Here is a 23977-nt window from a genome sequence, read left to right as displayed (position 1 = left end):
CGGCAGACTGACACATGTGCCATGCCTGGCCCATGTGTTAAATCTGATAGTTCAGCGTTTCCTCAAGACATACCCCAATCTGTCTGATTTGCTCACGAAGGTGCGCCGCATCTGTGCGCATTTCAGGAAGTCCAGCACAGATGCTGCCACTCTCAGGGCAGCGCAGCGCCGCCTCCAACTGCCCGCTCCCTGACTGTTGTGCGACGTGCCCATGAGGTGGAATTCAACATTAACCATGTTATCCAGAGTTTACCAGCAGCGCAGAGCGATTGTAGACTGCCAGATGTCAACTTCCACCAGAACTGGTAGTCAGGTCAGTCAGCTTCCTCAAGTCTACAATGAGGAGTGGACGTGGATGTCTGATATCTGTCAGGTGCTGAGTAACTTTGAGGAGTCAACACAGATGGTCAGTGGCGATGCCGCCATCATCAGCCTCACCATCCCGCTGCTTGGCCTGTTGAAAAACTCTCTGATCAGCATGAAGTCGGAAGCTTTGCGCTCGTCACAAGAGACGGGGGAAGAAGATTCCCTTGTTGATAGCCAAAGCACCCTTAGGTCTGTTTCTCAGCGCATATCGGAGGAGGTGGAGGAGGATGAGGAGGAAGAGGAGGAGAATGTTGGCGAGACACAAGAGGGGACCATTGTTCAGTCCTTCACTGTTCAGCGTGTATGGGCAGAAGAAGAGGAGTTGGAGGAGTTGGAGGAGGAGGAAATGGACAGTCAGGCCAGTGAGGGGAGTGAATTCTTATGCGTTGGTACTCTGGCGCATATGGCAGATTTCATGCTAGGCTGCCTATCCCGTGACCCTCGCGTTCAAAGAATTTATTCCAGCACCGATTACTGGGTATTCACTCTCCTGGACCCACGGTACAAGCAAAATCTTTCCACTCTCATCCCTGGAGAGGAAAGGAGGGTGAGAATGCATGAATACCAGCAGGCCCTGGTGCACAAGCTGAAACACTATTTCCCTTCTGACAGCGCTAGCGGCAGAGTGCGTAGTTCTGCGGGACAAGTAGCGAGGGAGAGTAGGCGAGCAGGCAGCTTGTCCAGCACTGGCAAGGGTACGTTTTACAAGGCTTTTGCCAGCTTTATGTCACCCCAGCAAGACACTGTCACCTGTCCCCAGTCTCGGCAGAGTAGGGCTGATCTTTACAGAAAGATGGTGAGGGAGTACGTAGCTGACCATACCATCGTCCTAAATGATCACACAGCTCCCTACAACTACTGGGTTTCAAAGCTGGACATGTGGCACGAACTGGTGCTGTACGCCTTGGAGGTTCTGGCCTGCCCTGCCGCTAGCGTGTTGTCCGAGCGGGTTTTCAGTGCAGCTGGTGGCATCATCACCGATAAGCGTACACGCATATCGACTGACAGCGCTGACAGGCTGACGCTTATTAAGATGAATAAAGCCTGGATTTCTCATAATTTCCAATCTCCACCAGGTGAAGGAAGCTCAACCTGAATAATTTATCCACTCCTCCTCCTCCTCATTTTCCTCCTTCTCCTCCTCTTTGTACACTAAAGCAGAGGAAACTGGCTATTTTTTGACAGGGCCCACTGGCTCTAGCTATAGTACTTTATGCATTTAATTTTTCTGGAGGGCCACCTACCCGGTCCTCTGTTTTAAACAATTTTTGGGAGTGCCACATACAGGCACTCAATCTATTCAATTTTTCTGGAGGGCCACCTACCTGCTCCTCTGGTTTGAAAACTTTTTTGGACTGCCACATACAGGCACTCAATCTATTTCATTTTTCTGGAGGGCCACCTACCTGCTCCTCTGGTTTGAAAACTTTTTTGGACTGCCACATACAGGCACTCAATCTATTTCATTTTTCTGGAGGGCCACCTACCTGCTCCTCTGGTTTGAAAACTTTTTTGGACTGCCACATACAGGCACTATCCAAATTAAATTGTCTCCATAGCAGCCTCCACACGTTGTCTCCATTGCTACCTCCAAAAGTCGTCCGTATAGCTGCCTCCATACATCGTCCCCTTATCAAACGAGGTGTGTCAGGCAGAAATTTGGGTTGTTTTCATGGATTCCAAATCAAAGTCGCCACCCTGCTGTGTTATCCACAAAATATACTGGCAAACTTTTACCATTTACGGATATTATTTCAGCGCTTCTTGCGCATCTGTTTACATTCCCCTCACCCGCCATATCCCAAACTTATAAGAACGCTACTACACTTAACTTGGTGCAGGCTGGGACCGAGTCTGACCCTGGGGCTGGTCATATACTGCCGACGCAGAGGATTGCGGGGCCTACCTCGGTCCTAGTCTCAAAGGCCTACTATACCTCCTCCTCCTCCCACCCCTCCTCCTCCGAATTACCATCCGTGGGCATGGCGCCATCAGTCGGTAGCTCTAGGCACAGCAGCAGTGCCGTCGCTAAGCGACAGCAGGCGGTGCTCAAACTGCTGAGCCTAGGTGATAAAAGGCACACCGCCCAAGAGCTATTACAGGCAATTCCACATCAAACTTGTTAACTTTGTCGCCACCCTGCTGTGTAATCCACAAAATATACTGGCAAACTTTTATCATTTACCGATATTATTTCAGCGCTTCTTTCGCATCTGTTTACATTCCCCTCACCTGCCATATCCCAAACTTATAAGAACACTACTACACTTGATCTTATACAAAAGGTTCTTAGAAGTGCTGTTTGGGGAGTAGCCTAGAGACAGGGGCTTGGATTGGCGAAAGCTCGCCTGGAAGCGGAGCGCCAGCTCCATGCCAAGATCCAACTATCATAGTTTTAACTGCAGCACCTTTAATCTACTACTAGTTCACTGCCTCCATACATGGTCCCCTTATCAAACGAGCTGTGTCAGGCAGAATTTTGGGTTGTTTTCATGGCTTTCACAACAAACTTGTTAACTTTGTCGCCACCCTGCTGTGTAATCCACAAAATATACTGGCAAACTTTTATCATTTACCAATATTATTTCAGCGCTTCTTGCGCATCTGTTTACATTCCCCTCACCCGCCATATCCTAAACTTATAAGAACGCTACTACACTTGATCTTATACAAAAGGTTCTTAGAAGTGCTGTTTGGGGAGTAGCCTAGAGACAGGGGCTTGGATTGGTGAAAGCTCGCCTGGCAGCGGAGCGCCAGCTCCATGCCAAGATCCAACTAACATAGTTTTAACTGCAGCACCTTTAATCTACTACTAGTTCACTGCCTCCATACATGGTCCCCTTATCAAACGAGCTGTGTCAGGCAGAATTTTGGGTTGTTTTCATGGCTTCCATGTTAACTTTGTCGCCACCCTGCTGTGTAATCCACAAAATATACTGGCAAACTTTTATCATGTACCGATATTATTTGAGCGCTTCTTGCTCACCTCCTTTGGTTCCTCTCTGCCACCCATTGGTTTGAAGCCTGAGTCCATTTAGGGTATGTCGCCATGCCACTCTCTAGCCTGCCGCTGCTGCCGGTGCCTCTGCATGCCGTCCCCTATAGTGTCAGGGTCAATTATTGGATGTTTTAGATGCTATCTAGCTTCATTCTGTCACTCTGTCATGGCCATGCTGTTGCCCATAATTTTGGCATAATGGTGCGATCAAGCAGCCTCAGAGGCATCCATGCATGCTGCCCCTGCTGTTTCCTGTCCATTTCCGTGGTGTTTCCATCCTTTTCTGAGGTTCCCAGGTGTTTGGCCAAGCTTCCCTGTGCAGAGCCTTGGTCCCCTTGAAAAATGCTCGAGTCTCCCATTGACTTCAATGGGGCTCGTTATTCGAGACGAGCACTCGAGCATCGGGAAAAGTTCGTCTCGAATAACGAGTACCTGAGCATTTTAGTGCTCGCTCATCTCTAGTTAACAAGCTTCTTACCATTTGTTTTGAATAGTTTTAGGGTTGAAGTTAATAGAACAGGGTGATATGTGGGGGATTTCTATTAACAGAAATTCCAAAACCGCTATAGAAATAAAATGGCTCCTAAAATAATTGATTCTAAAATTTTGTTGAAAATTTGCGAGAATGCTGTTTGATTTGTGATCTTTCTAGTGTCGTAATAAAACAAAAGGACATTTCTAAAATGACGCCAACACAAAGCTGAGATATGGTAAATGTTGGTTAGTAACTAATTTGGGTTCTAAGTAGAAAAACAGAACAATTTGAAGTTTGAAAATAGCAAATTTTTTTTTCAATGTTTACCAAATTCACCCTTTTTTCATAAATAAATGCTAAATATATCAACTAAAATTTCCCACTAACTTGAAGTACAAAATGTAATGGAAAAACAAACTCAAAAACAATTGGGTAAATTAAAGCTTTCTAAAGTTATAACCAGATAAAGTGACACATGCTGGTTTTGAAAATAGGCCTTGGTCATCAAGGTTCGAATGAGCTTGGTCACTAAGGGGTTAATCTAGAATTATTTTTTTTTTACAGTTAATGTTCCAGGAGGTGTATTTGCACATCTCTAGTTTTGCCACCCTCCTCCTCAAGTAAAATTGGACTATTTTTTAACAACAACAGTGTGTCATGCAGAGCGATAATTTCTTCCCAATTATTTTAATAGTGTGCACTTACTGTGACCTCTACATAGTATATGTCTATGACATCCATTATAAACTGGGGCATAACTACGGTGGTAGCAGCCATAGCAGCCGATATGGGACCCCCAGTTTCGGGGGCCCCATCATCTGACACTAAAAAATGGAGGATGAGCACCATTATATACTGTACATATTCTGCTGCACATTGTACAGCATAATATGTATGTAACATATATGTGATGTATATATACTGTGTATGTGTTGGTATCTGTGATGTGTGTATATGCTATATGTGTATACAGTATGGTTTATGGTGTATATATATACTGTATGGGTGTATATGTGTTATACGTCTGTATAAGGTACTGTATATGTGTGTATATGGGATTTGTATATGCTCTGTGTATGTGTGCAACAGTGTATAAATGTCAGTGTATGAGTGAAGAACAGTTTGTTTATTTATATAGGTACATAAATGTGTCTGTATATGAGTGTAATATACACTCACCGGCCACTTTATTAGGTACAACTGTCCAACTGCTCGTTAACACTTCATTTCTAATCAGCCAATAACATGGCGGCAACTCAGTGCATTTAGGCATGTAGACATGGTCAAGACAATCTCCTGCAGTTCAAACCAAGAATCAGTATGGGGAAGAAAGGTGATTTGAGTGCCTTTGAACGTGGCATGGTTGTGGGTGCCAGAAGGGCTGGTCTGAGTATTTCAGAAACTGCTGATCTACTGGGATTTTCACGCACAACCATCTCTAGGGTTTACAGAGAATGGTCCGAAAAAGAAAAAACATCCAGTGAGTGGCAGTTCTGTGGGCGGAAATGCCTTGTTGATGCCAGAGGTCAGAGGAGAATGGGCAGATTGGTTCGAGCTGATAGAAAGGCAACAGTGACTCAAATCGCCACCCGTTACAACCAAGGTAGCCAGAAGAGCATCTCTGAATGCACAGTACGTTGAACTTTGAGGCAGATGGGCTACAGCAGCAGAAGACCACACCGGGTGCCACTCCTTTCAGCTAAGAACAGGAAACTGAGGCAACAATTTGCACAAGCTCATCGAAATTGGACAGTAGAAGATTGGAAAAACGTTGCCTGGTCTGATGAGTCTCGATTTCTGCTGCGACATTCGGATGGTAGGGTCAGAATTTGGCGTCAACAACATGAAAGCATGGATCCATGCTGCCTTGTATCAACGGTTCAGGCTGGTGGTGGTGGTGTCATGGTGTGGGGAATATTTTCTTGGCACTCTTTGGGCCCCTTGGTACCAATTGAGCATCGTTGCAATGCCACACTCTACCTGAGTATTCTTGCTGACCATGTCCATCGCTTTATGACCACAATGTACCCAACATCTGATGGCTACTTTCAGCAGGATAATGCGCCATGTCATAAAGCTGGAATCATCTCAGACTGGTTTCTTGAACATGACAATGAGTTCACTGTACTCAAATGGCCTCCACAGTCACCAGATCTCAATCCAATAGAGCATCTTTGGGATGTGGTGGAATGGGAGATTCACATCATGGATGTGCAGCCGACAAATCTGCGGCAACTGTGTGATGCCATCATGTCAATATGGACCAAAATCTCTGAGGAATGCTTCCAGAACCTTGTTGAATCTATGCCACAAAGAATTGAGGCAGTTCTGAAGGCAAAAGGGGGTCCAACCCGCTACTAGCATGGTGTACCTAATAAAGTGGCCGGTGAGTGTAAATATTTTTAAGCGGGAAGGGGGTCCCATGCAGAAGTCTTCTATGGGGCCCTGCCTCTCTTAGTTATGCCACTGATTATGAAATTCATGTTATGATCCTGTGTACCTCTGACTTAATAATGATTATGAGTGTACCTTATGTTGTGGCCAACAACTCATTTGCAAATGTCTTTTTAGAGGATTTTTATATGTAAATGAGTGAGATCTAACATAAATGAGGGAATTCTAAAAAGGACATTTCATACCCTATGGGGCTGATAGTTTAGTGGTGTAAAAGCCGATGACAGAGTCCCTTGACATATTTTCCCTTGACATATTTTCAGTCAAGACTTAATTATTCTTTAACCCCTTCCCGACATTTGACGTAATAGTACTGCATGGCGGGAGGTGCGTTCCCGCAAAATGCAGTATTATTACGTCAAGCTTCTGGCGCCGGCTCCTGAACGGAGCCGGCGCCAGAAGCTGTGGGTGTCGGATATATATTATAGCCGACACCTGCCTCTAACACCCGCGATCGGAGATTTCTCCGATCGCGGGTGTTAACCCCTAACACGCCGCGGTCGCGCTGACCGCGGCGTGTCAGAGGCATTTAAATGTAATCTGGAGGGAATCGGACCCCCCCCCCGCGGCGCTTACCGGGGGGGTCCGCTGCTCCGATCGCAGCCCCGGGACTGCCGGTGCCCGGGGCTGCGAGATCTTCATCCGGAAGCCGGGTCCTGCCTTCTGGCAGGACCCGGCTGTAAGACACTGGGCATGCGCAGCATGCTCAGTGTCTTACATTACACAGTGCAATACATCTGTATTGCACTGTGTAACCTGTAAAATAGCTTGAACAAGTGATCAGAAGATCACTTGTTCAAGCTTAGATGTCATTAACTGTAAAAAAAATTAAAACAATAAATAAAGGTTTTTTAAAATAAAAATAAATAATGAAAGAAAGTGAAAGTCCCCCCAAACACCACATTTCCCTTTACACAAGTAATAAAGTATAAAATACACTAAATCACAAAAAAACCCCCACTTATTTGGTATCGCCGCGTCCGTAACAATCTGTACAATAAATCCTAATCATAATTGGACCCGCTCGGTGAACGTAGTAAAAAAAAAACCCCAAAAACTTGCCAAAAATGAAAACTTTTTATCAAATTGCTTTACAAAAAATGTTCTAAAAAGTGATCCGAAAAAGGTACAAGCGCCAAAATGATACCACTGAAAATAACTTGTCACGCAAAAAATAAGCTCACAACCAGCTCCGTCAACCAAAAAATACTATAGTTATGCCGCTATAAAGATGGCAATACTAAAACAAATGCAATTTTTTCTATTCTAGTTTTCCTTCAATAAAATTGGCCAAATATAAATAAAACTATATAAATGAGGTATCACCGTAATCGTAGTGATCCGTAGAATAAAGATAATATATTATTGTTATGCTACAGCGAACACCCCCCCCAAAAAATGCTAAAATCCAAAACAAGAATTGATGATTTTATTTTCCTCCACACAAAAAAAGTTAATAAAATTGCTTCGATAAGCTAAACACCCTCTAAAATAAAGTTTTGTTACACTGCATCGCGTCTCGCAAAAAATAAGCCCTTATTTGTCTAAATTGCTTAAAAAATAAAGATTGTATAGTCTATTCCCAACGCGCGTTGTAATAGAACGGTGCGGCGGGTAGTGACTTGCCAACACGGTTCAGACACAGTGATCGGGGTAAGACGGCGGCTGTTCCTGACAGCCATCCATCCTGCCCCATGGACCAGAAGGGTTACGCCCCCCCCCCACACCCCCAGTTTATTATCGCTGCTATTGGCTCATCAATTCAGACCAGCCAATAGCAGCGAATTTACTTATGACGTCAGTAATACCGGTCACTATGTCTGTAGACACGGTGATCGGGGCAGAGTAGCGGCTGTTCCTGACAGCCACCAATTGTGCCTTGTGGTTCAGAGGGGTTTTGTTGCCCCCCTCTGTCCATGTTTGCCGCTATTGGCTGGTCGATTTGGTCCAGCTAAAAGCAGCAATATTCGTCACAATGGGCATCGCTAGGGTGAATAAGAGCAACGCTTGGCGATAATTTCCCTACTAAAACGAAGATATGGTACAAAAGCGCTGGCCGTGTACATTGTACAGATGATGCTGTACAACTCTTACGAGCTGTTCCAATGTGCATGTCCTGCCGTATCATTTCTCCGTTTTCAAGAGGAAGATATTAGGAAACTAATATTGGGACAAGAAGGACGGGGCCCCAGTACCTCTGGTTTAGATGTTCCTGTGTTTTGCCAGGACAGCATTTTCCCGGTGAATTCTGCTGCTTCTAAAGGTAGGACTCAATAAAGAGTCTGTTCCAAAAGAGGAGTTAGGATGGACACTATATACTAAGGATGGACACTATATACTAAGGATGGACACTATATACTACTAAGAGACCTGCGACAACTCCAAGTGTGACAAAAGTTTAGATGGTCCCCTGGTCTATTCTACCTCCTTATACACTAGACATTCACAATTCACGTCCAACCTGTTGTGAATTCAGTAAAATGAATAATTTAACAACTGTTAGGTCACGTTGCTCCCTATACCCCTCCATTATTTCATAAGGGGCGCCACATAACGGGCACTGAACGTTCCAGAAATAATTGCAATTTCCATCTTGGACTCCATCGCACATCGTATTTGGAAACCACCTGTATGTTCAAATGCTCATTTCACCACGTGTATTACACTACACCACATATTACACCTTGCTAAATTCCCCAAGGGGTGTACATTCAACAATTAGGGTCACTTTTCGGGTTTTCCTCCGCTTTGGTACCACTACGGCTCTCCAAATGTATCCTGACACATGTGAAGGATTTCTTGCAAATTTGGCCTCTAAAAGACAAACACCCCTCTTTTCCTCTACTGTGCGCCCATAAAGCATTTTATATGCACATGTGGGGTACTTCTACACTCAGGAGAAATAGTTTTACACCTTTTTCGGGGGTTATGTAATATATTATCCCTTGTGGCTTACAAAAATTAGGAGTAAAGTGACATTTATAGGAAAATTTTCACCTTTTTAATGTTTAGGGCCTAATTGGATCATTCACCTGTAGGGGCAAATACATATATTACACATTGCAAAATTCTCTAAGGGGTGTGTGTTCAAAAATTAGGGTCACTTTTCGGATTCTTATCTGTTTTATACCACTAGGGCTCTCCAAATGCATGTCAAACATTTCTGTCAAATTTGGCTTCTAAAAGGCAAACCTCCCCCTTTCCTTTTACTGTGCGCCCATACAACATTTTATATACACATGTGGGGTACTTCTACACTCAAGAGAAATAGGTTTACACATTTTGGGGGGTTATTACATTTTTTTTATCCCTTGTGGCTATAAAAAATTAGGGGTACAATGACCTTTATAAGAAAATGTTCACCTATATGGACAAATACTCATATTACACCTTACTAAGTTCTCTAAGGGGTGTTCTTTCCAAAATGGTGATACTTGTTGGGGTTCCCCTCTGTTTTGGTACCACTACGGCTCTCTAAATGCATCCTGACACATGTAAAGGATGTTTGTCAAATTTGGCTTCTAAAAGGCCAACGCCCCTCTTTCCCTTCTGAACTTCACTGCGTACCCATACAACATTTTATTTGCATGTGTGGGGCAATTTTATACTCGGGAGAAATGCTAGTACACATTTTTTGGGGTTGTTTCATCTTTAATGCCTTATGGGATACAAAAATTAGCCGTAAAAGTGACTTTTTTGGGAAAATGTTCATCTTTTTCCTTTTAGGGACCTAATTGAAGCAAACACCTGTGGGGGAAAATACACATATTACACCTTGCTAAATTCTCCAAAGGGTGCACTTTCCAAAATGGTGACATTTGTTGGGGTTCCCCTCTGTTTTGGTACCACTAGGGCTCTCCAAATGCATCCTGACACATGTAATGGATGATTGTCAAATCTGGCTTCTAAAAGGCCAAAGCCCCTCCTTCCCTTCTAAGCCCTACTGTGTACCCATACAACACTTTATATGCAAAAGTGGTGCAGTTCTGTGCTTAGGAGAAATAGTTTTACACATTTATGGGAGTTGTTTCATCTTTTATCCCTTGTGGCTTACAAAAATTTGGGGTAAAAGTGACTTTTTTGAGAACATTTTCACCTTTTTTCCCTTTTGGGGCCTAATTGAATCAAACACCTGTTTGGGCAAATACACAAATTACACCTTGCTAAACTCTCCAAGGGGTGTACTTTCCAGAATGGTGTCTCTTGTTGGGGCTTTCCTCTGTTTTGGTACCATTATGGCTCTCCAAATGCATCCTGACACATGAAAACTTTTTCAGCCATATTTGCCCTGCAAAAACGAAACAATGCTCTTTCCATTCCAAGTGCCCCCCTGTGCCCGTACAGCAGGGTACAGTGACAAAATGGGCATTGGCATGCTCAGGAGGAATTGCCCTAAACATGGTAAAATGCATTTTCCTTTTTAACCCATTGTGAAGGTGCAAATTTTAGTGTTCAATGAATCTATTGTAAGATAAAATTACATTTCTGTAATTTCACTTTCATTTATCTTTCACCCTCATGAAACGCTCAAAGGGTTAACAAAATTCCCAAAGGTTGTTATGAATATTTTGAGGGGTGTAGTTTCTAAAATGGTGTCATTTGTGGGGGTTTTCTATCATGTAGGCCTTATAAAGTCACTTCTAACTAAACTGACCCTCCAAAAGTAGGTTTTGATGATTTTCGTGAAAATCTGAAAAAATGCACCTAAAGTTATAAGCCTCCTAGCATCCTAAAAAAAAGGAAAAGATGTTTGAAAAATGTTGCCAAGTTAAAGCAGACATATGGAAAATGTTAGTTATCAAGTTATTTTAGTGATATGACTAACTTTCCAAAAAGTAGAACATTTTGAATTTTGAAAACATTGTTTTTTTCAAAATTTTTGGCAAATTTCCATTTATTTCATAAATAAATACTAAACATATTGATTAAATTTCTCGACCAACATGAAGTACAATGTGTCACGAAAAAACAATCTCAAAATCAACTGGATATGTTAAAGCGTTCCAAAGTTATAACCACTTAAATAGACACATGTCAGATTTTAAAAAATGGGCCGTGTCAGGAAGGTGAAAAGTGGCTTCAGCGTTAAGGGGTTAAACACAATTTCCACACAAATGAAATACAATTCCCCAGACAATACCTCTTCTAATTTCTGTAGTCCTAATCTATGGTACTGCTACAGACAACATTCTTGAATTAAGCACCTGCATAGTTGATACTGTGGCAGGGTGTATATTTTAATTATATGGTGGTTCTAATTTGCTTCAACATCAACAGGATTGTATTTAGTAAATATTTATGTTATTCCTATTGTATAGATCTTAATTATGCACATTTTTGGAATATACTGTTGCAATCCATACATGAGTTGGAGTCTATGCAATATATGGAGAAACAGATTCTGGATTTTTTTTCATGGCATAAGGTGAGTTTTTCAGTTTTACTTGTTTAGCTTTAATCCCAGTTAGAAGATGGCAAGAACTTTTTACTTGCTTACAAAATCAGTGTTTTACATTTTAAGCATGGTTTTACACTGAGTATTGCAACAAGCCAACAATTTTTTGTCTGCTTCAACAGACAATGGCGTTATACTGCATACTTCACTCCCTGATACTGTCATTTTACAATACAATTGCCCTTATTTATTGAAACTATTTAATGCACATAACAACCAATAAGGAGTTTAGCTTTACTATATCCTGCTAAAAGTTGTGCTGTGATTGGCTGCTTTGCAACACGGAGTTATTACTTTTGATAGTTCTGATAAATTACAGTTAGCACAATGTAAATGCAGTATGCACAGTGAGGTAGATTTATCAAAAGTGTTTGTGACAGATGGACTATTTTTATGTTTCCATTTGTCACTCCACATCTTCCGAGTACATAGTTGTATACAGGGCCGATTCTAGCATATTTGCTGCCTGATGCGAATATAAAAATGCTGCCCCCCCCCCCGCTCCCTGTTAAGTAAATGCTGTAAACGTTACTAACAATTAACATCCCCACAGGCAGCTCCCTGACACAGTTGAGTTCACGGCCGGATTTCTTCAGCTCCGTGCAGCATCTCCACCCGGCGTCCCTAGAAATACCACAGTCACAGTATGAAGTCTCCTGGATAACAACACTGTGCTCCTAAATAATATATACCCCTCACAACACAAGTGACCTCACGATACCCCACATATAAAACATCCCTTCATTATATATAAATATGCTACTGGAATTATATCATACACAGCACCAAACAATATACATCAACCCCAATTTATTAATACAGACACCCTAACATTTAGTTTAAATGATGTAAAGTAATCTATGGTATCCTATGACTAATATATCCCACCCTGTTATTATGTTACCTGATTTTACATACAGTGCTACAATGACCAATGTTAATATATAGCCAGAGCCGGATCTACATTGGTGCTCTTGGAGCACTCGCGCCGGGCCCCGGGATCAGTCCTCTCCATGGGGGCCCCGGCGTCTGGCATTATAGATCCGGCCCTCTACTCAGTCAGATAGTTTCCTGGGGCCCCACTTTCCTTCCCATCCCCTGGATTCCTCTGCTCAGAGTCGGAGAGTAGCGGAACCTGGCAGTACTGAGACTCACTTTGCGCGCAGTGGAGAGTCCTGGTTCGGAGCCTGCTTGTGAGCGGGTAGGTCAGGTCTTACTATGTAATAATGTGGCAGTGTCTCACACAGACATATATGTATCAGTGAATGGCAGGGGCAGAAGGGCCATCCGATCAGTCAGCGGCCGGTGGGGCAGGAGAGAGAGTCAGGACCATGTGAAGAGGAGCTGAGCTATAGGAATCCCTGTGCTCCCTCTCCTGTCTCTCCAGGCCTGACAGAGTCTTTGGGTCTCCAGGGGCCCCATTGATATCAGGTACACTAAGTATGGAGCTGCTAAACGCTATTAGCAGTTCCATACAGACAGGCTTACACTTTATGGTACTGTGCCTTTAAGGCACTGACACCATAGAGTGGCAGAAGTGCATGCAGAGTGACCTCTGCCTGTACCTTCTGTCCTCCACAGACGGCTGATCTATGACTCATAGATCGTGCTGTCTGTGTGACTGCAGCCGACCAGAGGAGAAGCCACAGATCATCCAGGTGTCAGCGCTGTGGGGGTTCTTCTGGAAAGGTGAGTGAACTTTTATTATTTTACTGTTAACTGCTATTAAAGAGAAGGCAGGGGGGTATAATGTATATGTGTATATATAGAGGCAGCTACTGTATAGGGGGTGTTATTTATGTATAGAAGCACTGTATAGAGGGGAGAGGGGTAATTTATGTCGAGGCAGTATATAAAGGATGGGGGTTTCATTCATTTATAGAACAACTGTATACAGGACCAGGGGTGCTCATTCATATATAGAGGAAGTGTAGAGGAAACAGGTGGTTTAATAATAGGTGCACAGCATAGAGCAGTAATGGCAAACCTTTTGGAGACAGAGTGCCCAAGCTACAACCAAAACCCACATATATGTCACAAAGTGCCAACAAGACAATTTAAATGTAACTTATTGATCCCTGCTGTATCACAGGTTTAATCGTATTGGCGTCCTGAGTTCATCAATACAATAGAAAGATGATGGAAAAATTTTGATTGTATCTTCCCTCCAGGGTGCCCTGAAGAGGAAGAATCAGGGGACCCAGAGTGGGAGTTCCAATGACAAACCATCTCTACCCACACCTTCTTGCTCCTCATGTAGTCCTGGCAGCCAAATAGCGCTGAGCATGACACGTCCTGGGCTCTATTGGATCACATGAGAAAGCCTTAAAGGAAACCTACCACTTGATGTGGCAGGTTTCTGATGGAAATACCGGGCACCAGCTCAGGGTGACCTGGTGCTGGAGCTTATTTTCGTTAGTGTTTTAAACCGCGGTATCGCGGTTTAAAACACTTTTTAAATTTTATAGCCGGCGCAGGCAGGTACGCGCTCGGCGCTTACCGTGCACGCGGCTCTCATTCACTTCCTATGTAGCCGCGCGCACAGTAAGCGCCGAGCGCGTACCTGCCTGCGCCGGCTATAAAGTTTAAAAAGTGTTTTAAACTGCGATACCGCGGTTTAAAACACTAACGAAAATAAGCTCCGGCACCAGCTCACCCTGAGCTGGTGCTCGGTATTTCCATCAGAAACCTGCCACTACAAGTGGTAGGTTTCCTTTAAGTAATAGCTGGCAAACTCTGTGTTGGAGTGAAGGCCTGAGTGCCCACAGAAAGGGCTCCGAGTGCCACCTCTGGCACCAGTGCCATAGGTTCGCCACCACTGGCATAGAGGATGGGGGGGGGGGTGTAAGTCATGTAAGAGCCACTATATATAGCATGGGGGGGATAAAGTTTATGTACAGAGCCACTGTTTGGTGGATGTGGAGACTGTATTTGGGGGGGGGGGCAAGAGCGGGTGCTATATAGAGGGGTGGCTTTGGATACGGGAAGTCACTGTATAGATGAAATGGGCGATTATTTTATTATTTTGGACTAGTATTATTTTGCAGTGCTAATGTTAGTGGTGTGGTGGTATTATTCTGTCATGATGTAGCGGTAGTGAGGGGTATGTATGATATATGTGGTTGTACAGTGTGATCAGTTGTGGTGTGAGGGGTATATATGATATATGTGGGGCACAGTGTGGTCAGTTGTGGTGTGAGGGGTATATATGATATATGTGGGGCACAGTGTGGTCAGTTGTGGTGTGCGGGGTATATATGATATATGTGGGGGCACAGTGTGGTCAGTTGTGATGTGAGGGTATATATGATATATGTGGGGGTACAGTGTGGTCAGTTGTGGTGTGAGGGGTATATATGATATATATGGAGGGACAGTGTGGTCAGTTGTGGTGTGAGGGGTATATATGATATATGTGGGGGTACAGTGTGGCCAGTTGTGGTGTGAGGGGTATATATGATATATATGGAGGGACAGTGTGGTCAGTGGTGGTGTGAGGGGTATATATGATATATGAGGGAGTACAGTGTGGTCAGTTGTGGTGTGAGGGGTATATATGATATATGTGGGGGCACAGTGTGGACAGTTGTGGTATGAGGTATATATGATATATATGGAGTAACAGTGTGGTCAGTGGTGGTGTGAGGGGTATATATGATATATGTGGGGGTACAGTGTGGTCAGTTGTGGTGTGAGGGGTATATATGATATATGTGGGGGGCACAGTGTAGTAAGTTGTGGTGTGAGGGGTATATATGATATATGTGGGGGGCACAGTGTGGTCAGTTGTGGTGTGAGGGGTATATATGATATATGTGGGGGCACAGTGTGATCAGTTGTGGTGTGAGGGGTATATATGATATATGTGGGGGCACAGTGTGGTCAGTTGTGGTGTGTGGGGTATATATGATACATCTGGGGATATAGTGTGGTCAGTTGTGGTGTGAGGGGTATATATGATATATGTGGGGCACAGTGTGGTCAGTTGTGGTGTGTGGGGTATATATGATATATGTGGGCGCACAGTGTGGTCAGTTGGGATGTGAGGGTATATATGATATATGTGGGGGTACAGTGTGGTCAGTTGTGGTGTGAGGGGTATATATGATATATATGGGGGTACAGTGTGGCCAGGTGTGGTGTGAGGGGTATATATGATATATATGGAGGACAGTGTGGTCAGTGGTGGTGTGAGGGGTATATATGATATATGTGGGGGTACAGTGTGGTCAGTTGTGGTGTGAGGGGTATATATGATATATGTTGGGGCACAGTGTGGTCAGTTGTGGTATGAGGTATATATGATATATATGGAGGGACAGTGTGGTCAGTTGGGGTGCGAGGGGTATATATGATATATGTGGGTAGTACAGTGTGGTCAGTTGTGGTGTGAGAGGTATATATGATATATGTGGGTAGTACAGTGTGGTCAGTTGTGGTGTGAGGGGTATATATGATATATGGGGGGGTACAGTGTGGTCAGTTGGGGTGCGAGGGGTATATATGATATATGGGGGGGTACAGTGTGGTCAGTTGTGGTGTGAGGGGTATATATATATGTGGGGTACAGTGTGGTCAGTTGGGGTTCGAGGGGTATATATGATATATGGGGGGGGGTACAGTGTGGTCAGTTGTGATGTGAGGGGTATATATATATATATATATATGTGGGGTACAGTGTGGTCAGTTGGGGTGCGAGGGGTATATATGATATATGTGGGTAGTACAGTGTGGTCAGTTGTAGTGTGAGGGGTTTATATATGATATATGTGGGGGCACAGGGTGGTCAATTGTAGTGTGATGGGTATATATGATATATGTGTATATAGGATGATGCAAACCATGTCTGTTTTATAAATCCGCATGGCTGCAAGAAGTCACCTTGAAGATCAGACAGGAGGGAAGAGACAACATGAGGGACGTCACCTGTAAGTGATTGGATCACACTGTGGCCTGTGTGCAGGACGGGTATCTACTACTATATGGTCACTATATGTTGGTACATACTGGTCTGTGTGTAGGTTATCATTTAGTATTGCAGTATTATCCAGTCATTATGTAGTGGTGATAATCATGATGTAAAGTTATTATTTGGGCTTGTACAGAGGTATCACTAGTGATATTGCCCTCTGCTCGGTGGTGTTTGTATAATAATAATATGGCGGTAAAGTTCATCAGTAAATGGAGTTTATATGTGGTAAATTATTGGTAATACTGGTCTGTGTATGGAGTCTTGTGTTCATTATCAGGATGTTGGTATTATCTTCATGTTGTGGTGATGCTGTGGGTCGCGGTTTGGAGCGATCATTTGGAAATAGTAACTTTCCAAAACGTCCTCCATGACGGCCCACTTGGAGGATGCCTTTGACCTCTGTAGGGACAGGAAGCAGAGAGGTTAAAAGCCTCCCCCCCGCATCCTCCCGCCAGTGTCTTCCTGTCCCTACAGAGGGCAGGTAGAGAGGGTCTCTCTCTCCTCCAAGGGGGGGGGGGACGTTTTTTTCTGCCAGAAGGCACTTACCTGGGGTTACGCCGGCCTATTGCAGGTCGTAGTTCCCCTCCGCATCGGGGCCGCGGCTGGACTTTTCTCCCGGAGGTTCCTCCCTGGTCCTGGTGGATCCGGCCTTCCGTCCTTCACCCGCGGCCGGGCTGGGCTTACGCGAGGACGCGCGGCGCCTGGGGGAAGTTCCGTTCCCAGGCGTCCTTTGCCGCTGCACTGCCACCTGCATGGGGGATGGGCTCCCCGATAAGGTATTTAATGCATCGGGTTGCTAGTTTTAGCGTCCGCTAGTGTTATCACAGTGTACTGTTGGTTGTGCCGTCCCAGACTTTCTTTACTATGGCTGATGAGGCAGACTTGGGCCTACTCCACCCTTCTGGTCACGTAAGTGGTGCTGTATGGCATGGTCTTATGGTATCTATGATACATATTGAACCCCAAGTTAGTTAATTTCCTCACCTTTTCCCCTTAGGATAAGGAGCAAGGTTCTAAGGGGAAAGACAAAGAGGACAGACCCGAAAGGTCTGAGAAACCCAGCAAGTCCGATCGTTCCATCAAGAGTAGGACCTCTGCTAGGAAATGTAATATGTGTCTCCAGGTTTTGCCCGAATCATACATAAAACCCATATGCAGACCCGGTATTGACGAATTTATGAGGGCTGAAAAAGTTTCATTCATGGATGAGTTAAAATCCTTTATTGAAGATAAGGTGGTAGCATCAGTGGCGTCAGCTACACAAAAAGATCCTCCTCCTAAAAAACCTAGACTGGCGGATATCTCTTCTTCAGATGAAGAAATCTACGATTCAGAGGGTCCGTCCTGTTCCCTGGCGGATATTGAGGAGCAAGATTCCCAGGACTTCAGTCAGAGATTGGATTCTCGTCACCTGTTTCAAATAGGTGATCTGGATAACCTCTTGAAGGCGATCCGTGAAACTTTAAATATCGAAGAGGAAGTTCCTTGTATGTCTCGGGAGGACGAGTTGTTCGGGGGCCTAAGGGCTAAAAAACAACGTGTTTTCCCGGTTAACGAAACCTTGAAAGGGTTAATTACGGGGGAATGGAAAGACCCAGAAAAGAAGATCCTAACTTCTAAAAGCTTTAAGAGACGCCTCGTCTTCGATCAAGAGGTCTCTAAAGTTTGGGACTCAGTTCCGAAAGTAGATGTGCAGGTGACGAAAGTGGTCAAAAAAACAGACCTTCCCTTTGAGGACTCCGCACAGCTCAGGCATCCCATGGACCGAAAATCCGACGCTCTTCTTAAAAGAGCCTGGGAGACGTCGATGCTTAGCTTAAAATCCAACATATCAGCTACATCCGTTGCAAGGACCCTCTACTTCTGGCTGAATGAACTGGAATCGCATATTAGAGAAAGTACCCCCAGAGCATCCCTACTGGACAGCATTCCGCTCTTAAGATCTGCCACGGCATTCTTAGCAGATGCCTCCGCCGAGGGCGTTCGCTTCGCTGCAAAAGAAGGAGCGTTAACAAATGCAGCAAGAAGAGCCTTATGGCTGAAACAGTGGGGCGGCGATATACGATCAAAATCAAAACTCTGCAGCATCCCATTTACAGGTGATTTTGTTTTCGGTCCAGAATTGGACAACATCTTAGAAAAAGCTTCAGACAAGAAGAAGGGGTTTCCAGAAAACAAAACACCCTCCAGGAAACCTTCCTTTTGTCCCTTCAAGAACCCTAAAGATTCCTTTCGTGGGAAAGGTAAACAGGGGCGCTGGAGCTACCCTAAGGGAGGCAGAGGTAGGGGGTTTCTGTTCTCCAATCCTCCAGACAACTCAGGGGGAAAGAAGCAATGACGCCAGAGTGGGGGGGGGGGCGTCTTCTACAGTTCATCACTCAGTGGACAGATATTACCTCAAATCCTTGGGTCTTGAACATTATCAGTTCTGGTTACAAAATAGAATTCAGCACCTACCCCCCTTCAAGATTTATTTCTCCATCACCCTATACTTCTTCTTCTACCCATTTTCTTATTTGGCAGGAAGTATCATCCCTCATTCATTCAGGAGTGGTGATTCCAGTTCCTCAGGACCAAGAAAAGTCGGGCTTCTACTCTCCACTATTCCTGGTCAAGAAACCAAACGAGAGGTCAAGAGACCTTCGGGACACTTACTACCACGTTCCTATTCACCACTCTTCTCAAAAGTTCCTCAGATTTTCAGTCTTTTCTCCAGAGGGTTCTATCCTCCACTTTCAGTTTCGGGCTCTACCCTTTGGTATTTCCTCAGCTCCGAGAGTTTTTACAAAAATCATGGTGGAGGTTGTTGCTTTCCTGAGGCTACAGAGGGTGTCTATTGTGCCATATTTAGACAACCTTCTGATTATAGGGAAGAACAGATCAGATCTTATTACAGCAAGAGATTTTACCATGAGGAAACTCTCAGATCTGGGGTGGATAATCAACACCCAAAAATCCGATCTGTCTCCCTCCACTCACAAGAAATTCCTAGGAGTAATGTTGAACTCTACTCTCATGATGTCCTTTCTCCCTCAGGAAAAAGCCGACGGTCTAAGACTTCAGATCCGCTCCTTCAGGAGGAAAACCTCCGTTACAATCAGAGGAGCAATGAAAGTCCTGGGTCTCCTTACGGCCTGCCTCCCTTCTGTAGCTTGGAGCCAGAGCCATTGTCGCACTCTGCAAAGCTGGATCCTCCGTTCTTGGAACCGGAGAACCTCGGGATTGGACAAAAAAGTCATCATTCCATCCTCGGTAAAAAGAGATCTGCAATGGTGGTTGGAGGTAAAGCATCTGGAGAAAGGGGTTGCCTGGCACTGCCTTCCGTGTCTGACCATCACGACCGATGCAAGCAGTCTGGGCTGGGGAGCAGTCTTCCCTTCGCAGTACGCCCAGGGATCTTGGACCCCTTCACTTGCAAAGAAACCATCAAACTATCGGGAACTACGAGCCGTCTGGGAAGCCTTAAGGTCCAACCCTCTTCTAGTGAAGAATCGGCATGTCCACATACTGACAGACAACACCATGGCGGTGTCTTACCTAAGACGACAAGGAGGTACGAGGTCAGTAGCTCTTTCCTCCCTGACTCGCACCATCTTTTCCTGGGCAGAAGAGAACATACTCTCTCTTTCTGCAACTCACCTAAAAGGAGTTCTGAATACGGAGGCAGACTTCCTCAGCAGGAGAGTGATTTCTCCCAACGAATGGTGCATAAATCGGGAAATCTTCGACCAGTTGACAGATCTCTGGGGCACTCCGCGAATCGACTTATTCGCCACAAGGGAGAATTCAATGTGTCATCTATACTTCTCTCTGGAGGCAAGGGAGCCGAAGGATCGACTAGACGCCTTCAGTCATCCATGGACCGAACCTCTCTCCTACGCCTTTCCCCCTATTCCCTTGGTCGCAAGGGTCCTCAGGAAGATCCTTATGGACCAGGCAAGGGTAATACTCATCTGCCCGAACTGGCCAAAAAAGGGCTGGTACCCTCTGCTGACATCCCTGGCCATCCAGCAACCGGTGATATTGCCTCCGAGGAAGGGATCTTCTGCGTCAGGGTCCTATCCTGCATCCAGACCCGGAGAAGCTTCAATTGGCGGCTTGGATCCTGAGTCCGACTTTTTAAGATCGCAGGGCCTTTCCAGAGCGGTGGTAACCACACTTAAGGCAAGTAGGAAAAAAGTTACTTTTAACATATATCACAAAATTTGGAAGAAATTTGTGTCTTTTTGTGGGAATGATCCTCCATCTCAACTCAACCCAAATATTTTCCAGATCCTGGACTTTCTTCAGAAGGGCCTGGAATTGGGCCTATCCACTAGCACCTTGAAGGTGCAGGTCTCGGCCCTGGGAGCCTTTTTCGATTTCCCCTTGGCAGACCACAGGTGGGTCAAACGTTTTATCTCGGCCTCCTCCAGAATCAGACCTCAGATTCTCAGGAGGACCCCTACGTGGGATCTCACCCTAGTGTTAGACGCTCTTTCCAGACCTCCTTTCGAACCTCTGGAGAGTTCTAGCATTAAAAACTTAACGCTAAAAACTACTCTACTGATTGCTGTTACCACAGCCAAGAGATTGGGGGAGCTCCAGGCTATTTCCATCAGGGAACCCTATATGCGCATTCTTCCTGACTGTATTGTTCTTACTCTAGACCCCGGGTTCGTTCCCAAAGTGGTATCAGATTTCCACCGGAACCAGGAGATTACCCTCCCGTCCTTCGAAGAGAATCCTTCTTCAAATGACGAAGCCTCATGGCATCTTCTGGATGTAAGACGTGTTGTACTAGCTTATCTGCAGGCTACAGAACCCTGGCGCATTGATCATAACTTATTTATTCAATTCCAGGGGGAAAATAAGGGGAGAAAAGCTTCCAAGATTTCGATAGCAAGATGGCTTAAGTCGGCTATTTCCACATGCTATACATTACAAGGGAAGGAGGTTCCTACTAATCTAAAGGCTCATTCCACCAGGGCTATGTCAGCTTCCTGGGCCGAAAGAAGAGGCGCATCACTTGAGCAGATCTGCAAAGCGGCCACCTGGGCCTCAACATCCACATTCATTAAGCATTACCGTCTGGACTTGCCAAGTTCTCAGGACCTCTCCTTTGGAAGGAAGGTTCTACAGGCGGTCATCCCACCCTAGAGTTTCTACTTATTTGGTAGATCTCCAAGTGGGCCGTCATGGAGGACGTTTTGGAAATGGTGAATTAGTACTCACCGGTAATTCGGTTTCCATCTAGTCCTCCATGACGGCCTATATATTTTCCCTCCCTATGTTTTTTGCTATACCATAAATGTATGTGAATATTTAACATACAAATAAAAATTTTTTCTTTACCTTACACCGGTGTAGTTATTTGGTAGACACTGGCGGGAGGATGCGGGGGGGAGGCTTTTAACCTCTCTGCTTCCTGTCCCTACAGAGGTCAAGGGGCATCCTCCAAGTCGGCCGTCATGGAGGACTAGATGGAAACCGAATTACCGGTGAGTACTAATTCACCATTTTTTGTTTGGAATATTGGTCTTATGGTAGTTTTAATTATTATTATGATAATAGTATGGCAGGAGTATTTTTTTTGGTTTGTCATAGACCAAAATTTAAATTGGATTAGTAAAGGTAGGAATTTATGAACCAATCTGATACTAAAGATACCATTGTTTATATTTTTTTTTAGAGCTTGGGCTGATATTTGATACACTATAACTGTGGTATCTTTTGCATATATTGTTGTGGGAGGGGGCCCCACATCGGCTGCCGAGCTGGGGGGCCCCATCCTAAATGAGGTGCTCCATACCGCTGGGACCCTTAATCTGGCCCTGTATATAGCACCCCCTAATATACAGCCCCCCAGCTTAGTAATATACTGTATCCCATATACAGCCCACCCAGCTTAGTAATATACTGTATCCCATATACAGCCCCCCAGCCTAGTAATATACTGTACCCCATATAAAGCCCCCCAGCTTAGTAATATACTGTACCCCATATACAGCCCCCCAGCCTAGTAATATACTGTACCCCATATACAGCCCCCAGCCTAGTAATATACTGTACCTCATATACAGCCCCCCAGCTTAGTAATATACTGTATCCCATATACAGCCCCAGCTTAGTAATATACTGTATCCCATATACAGCCCCAGCTTAGTAATATACTGTATCCCATATACAGCCCCAGCTTAGTAATATACTGTATCCCATATACAGCCCCCCAGCTTAGTAATATATTGTATCCCATATACATCCTTCCAGCTTAGTAATATACTGTATCCCATATACCCCCCCCCACAGTATAAAACAATTATGGCCCCATACAATATATACCCCCCCACACACACACACACATAGTATAAAACAATTCTGGCCCCATATAATATATACACCCACCCCACAGTATAAAACAATTATTGCCCCATATAATATATACCCCCCCACAGTATAAAACAATTATGGCCCCATATAATATATACACCCCTCCCCCACAGTATAAAACAATTATGGCCCCATATAATATATACACCCCCCCACACACACAGTATAAAACAAGTATGGCCCCATATAATGTATACACCCCCCACCCACAGTATAAAACAATTCTGGCCCCATATAATGTATACACCCCCCCTGCCTACAGTATAAAACAATTATGGCCCCATATAATATATACACCCCTCCCCCACAGTATAAAACAATTATGGCCCCATATAATATATACCCCCCCCCCCCCACACACACACACAGTATAAAACAAGTATGGCCCCATATAATGTATACACCCCCCCACCCACAGTATAAAACAATTCTGGCCCCATATAATGTATACACCCCCCCTGCCTACAGTATAAAGCAATTATGGCCCCATATAATATATACACCCCTCTCCCACAGTATAAAACAATTATGGCCCCATATAATATATACACCCCCCCCACACACACACACAGTATAAAACAAGTATGGCCCCATATAATGTATACACCCCCCCGAACAGTATAAAACAATTATGGCCCCATATAATGTATACACCCCCCCTGCCTACAGTATAAAACAATTATGGCCCCATATAATATATACACCCCTCCCCCACAGTATAAAACAATTATGGCCCCATATAATGTATACACCCCTCCCCCCACAGTATAAAACAATTATGGCCCCATATAAAATATACAGTACTTCCCCCCCCTCCTCCCACGATAACATGAAACCTCCCCACTCCCCCTTATTAGCCAAATAGAATTAATGAAAGTGCATTAAAAA

At 44.5% G+C, this 23977-nt stretch overlaps 1 protein-coding gene across 4 annotated transcripts in view; it reads left to right on the top strand.

Moving 5' to 3' along the window:
* Positions 1–23977, top strand: part of ABCA13 (ATP binding cassette subfamily A member 13) — a 590340-nt gene that overhangs the window by 84593 nt on the left and 481770 nt on the right. For all 4 annotated transcript variants that reach the window (XM_072153102.1, XM_072153100.1, XM_072153098.1 and 1 more), the window contains exon 9: positions 11612–11718. In XM_072153102.1, the coding sequence (XP_072009203.1) occupies positions 11612–11718 (107 nt within the window). The remainder of the gene's footprint in view (positions 1–11611; positions 11719–23977) is intronic.

This window comes from Engystomops pustulosus, chromosome 5, assembly GCF_040894005.1.
Source record: "Engystomops pustulosus chromosome 5, aEngPut4.maternal, whole genome shotgun sequence".
NCBI classification, from domain to species: domain Eukaryota; kingdom Metazoa; phylum Chordata; class Amphibia; order Anura; family Leptodactylidae; genus Engystomops; species Engystomops pustulosus.
This window is presented reverse-complemented; position numbering and strand designations above follow the sequence as displayed.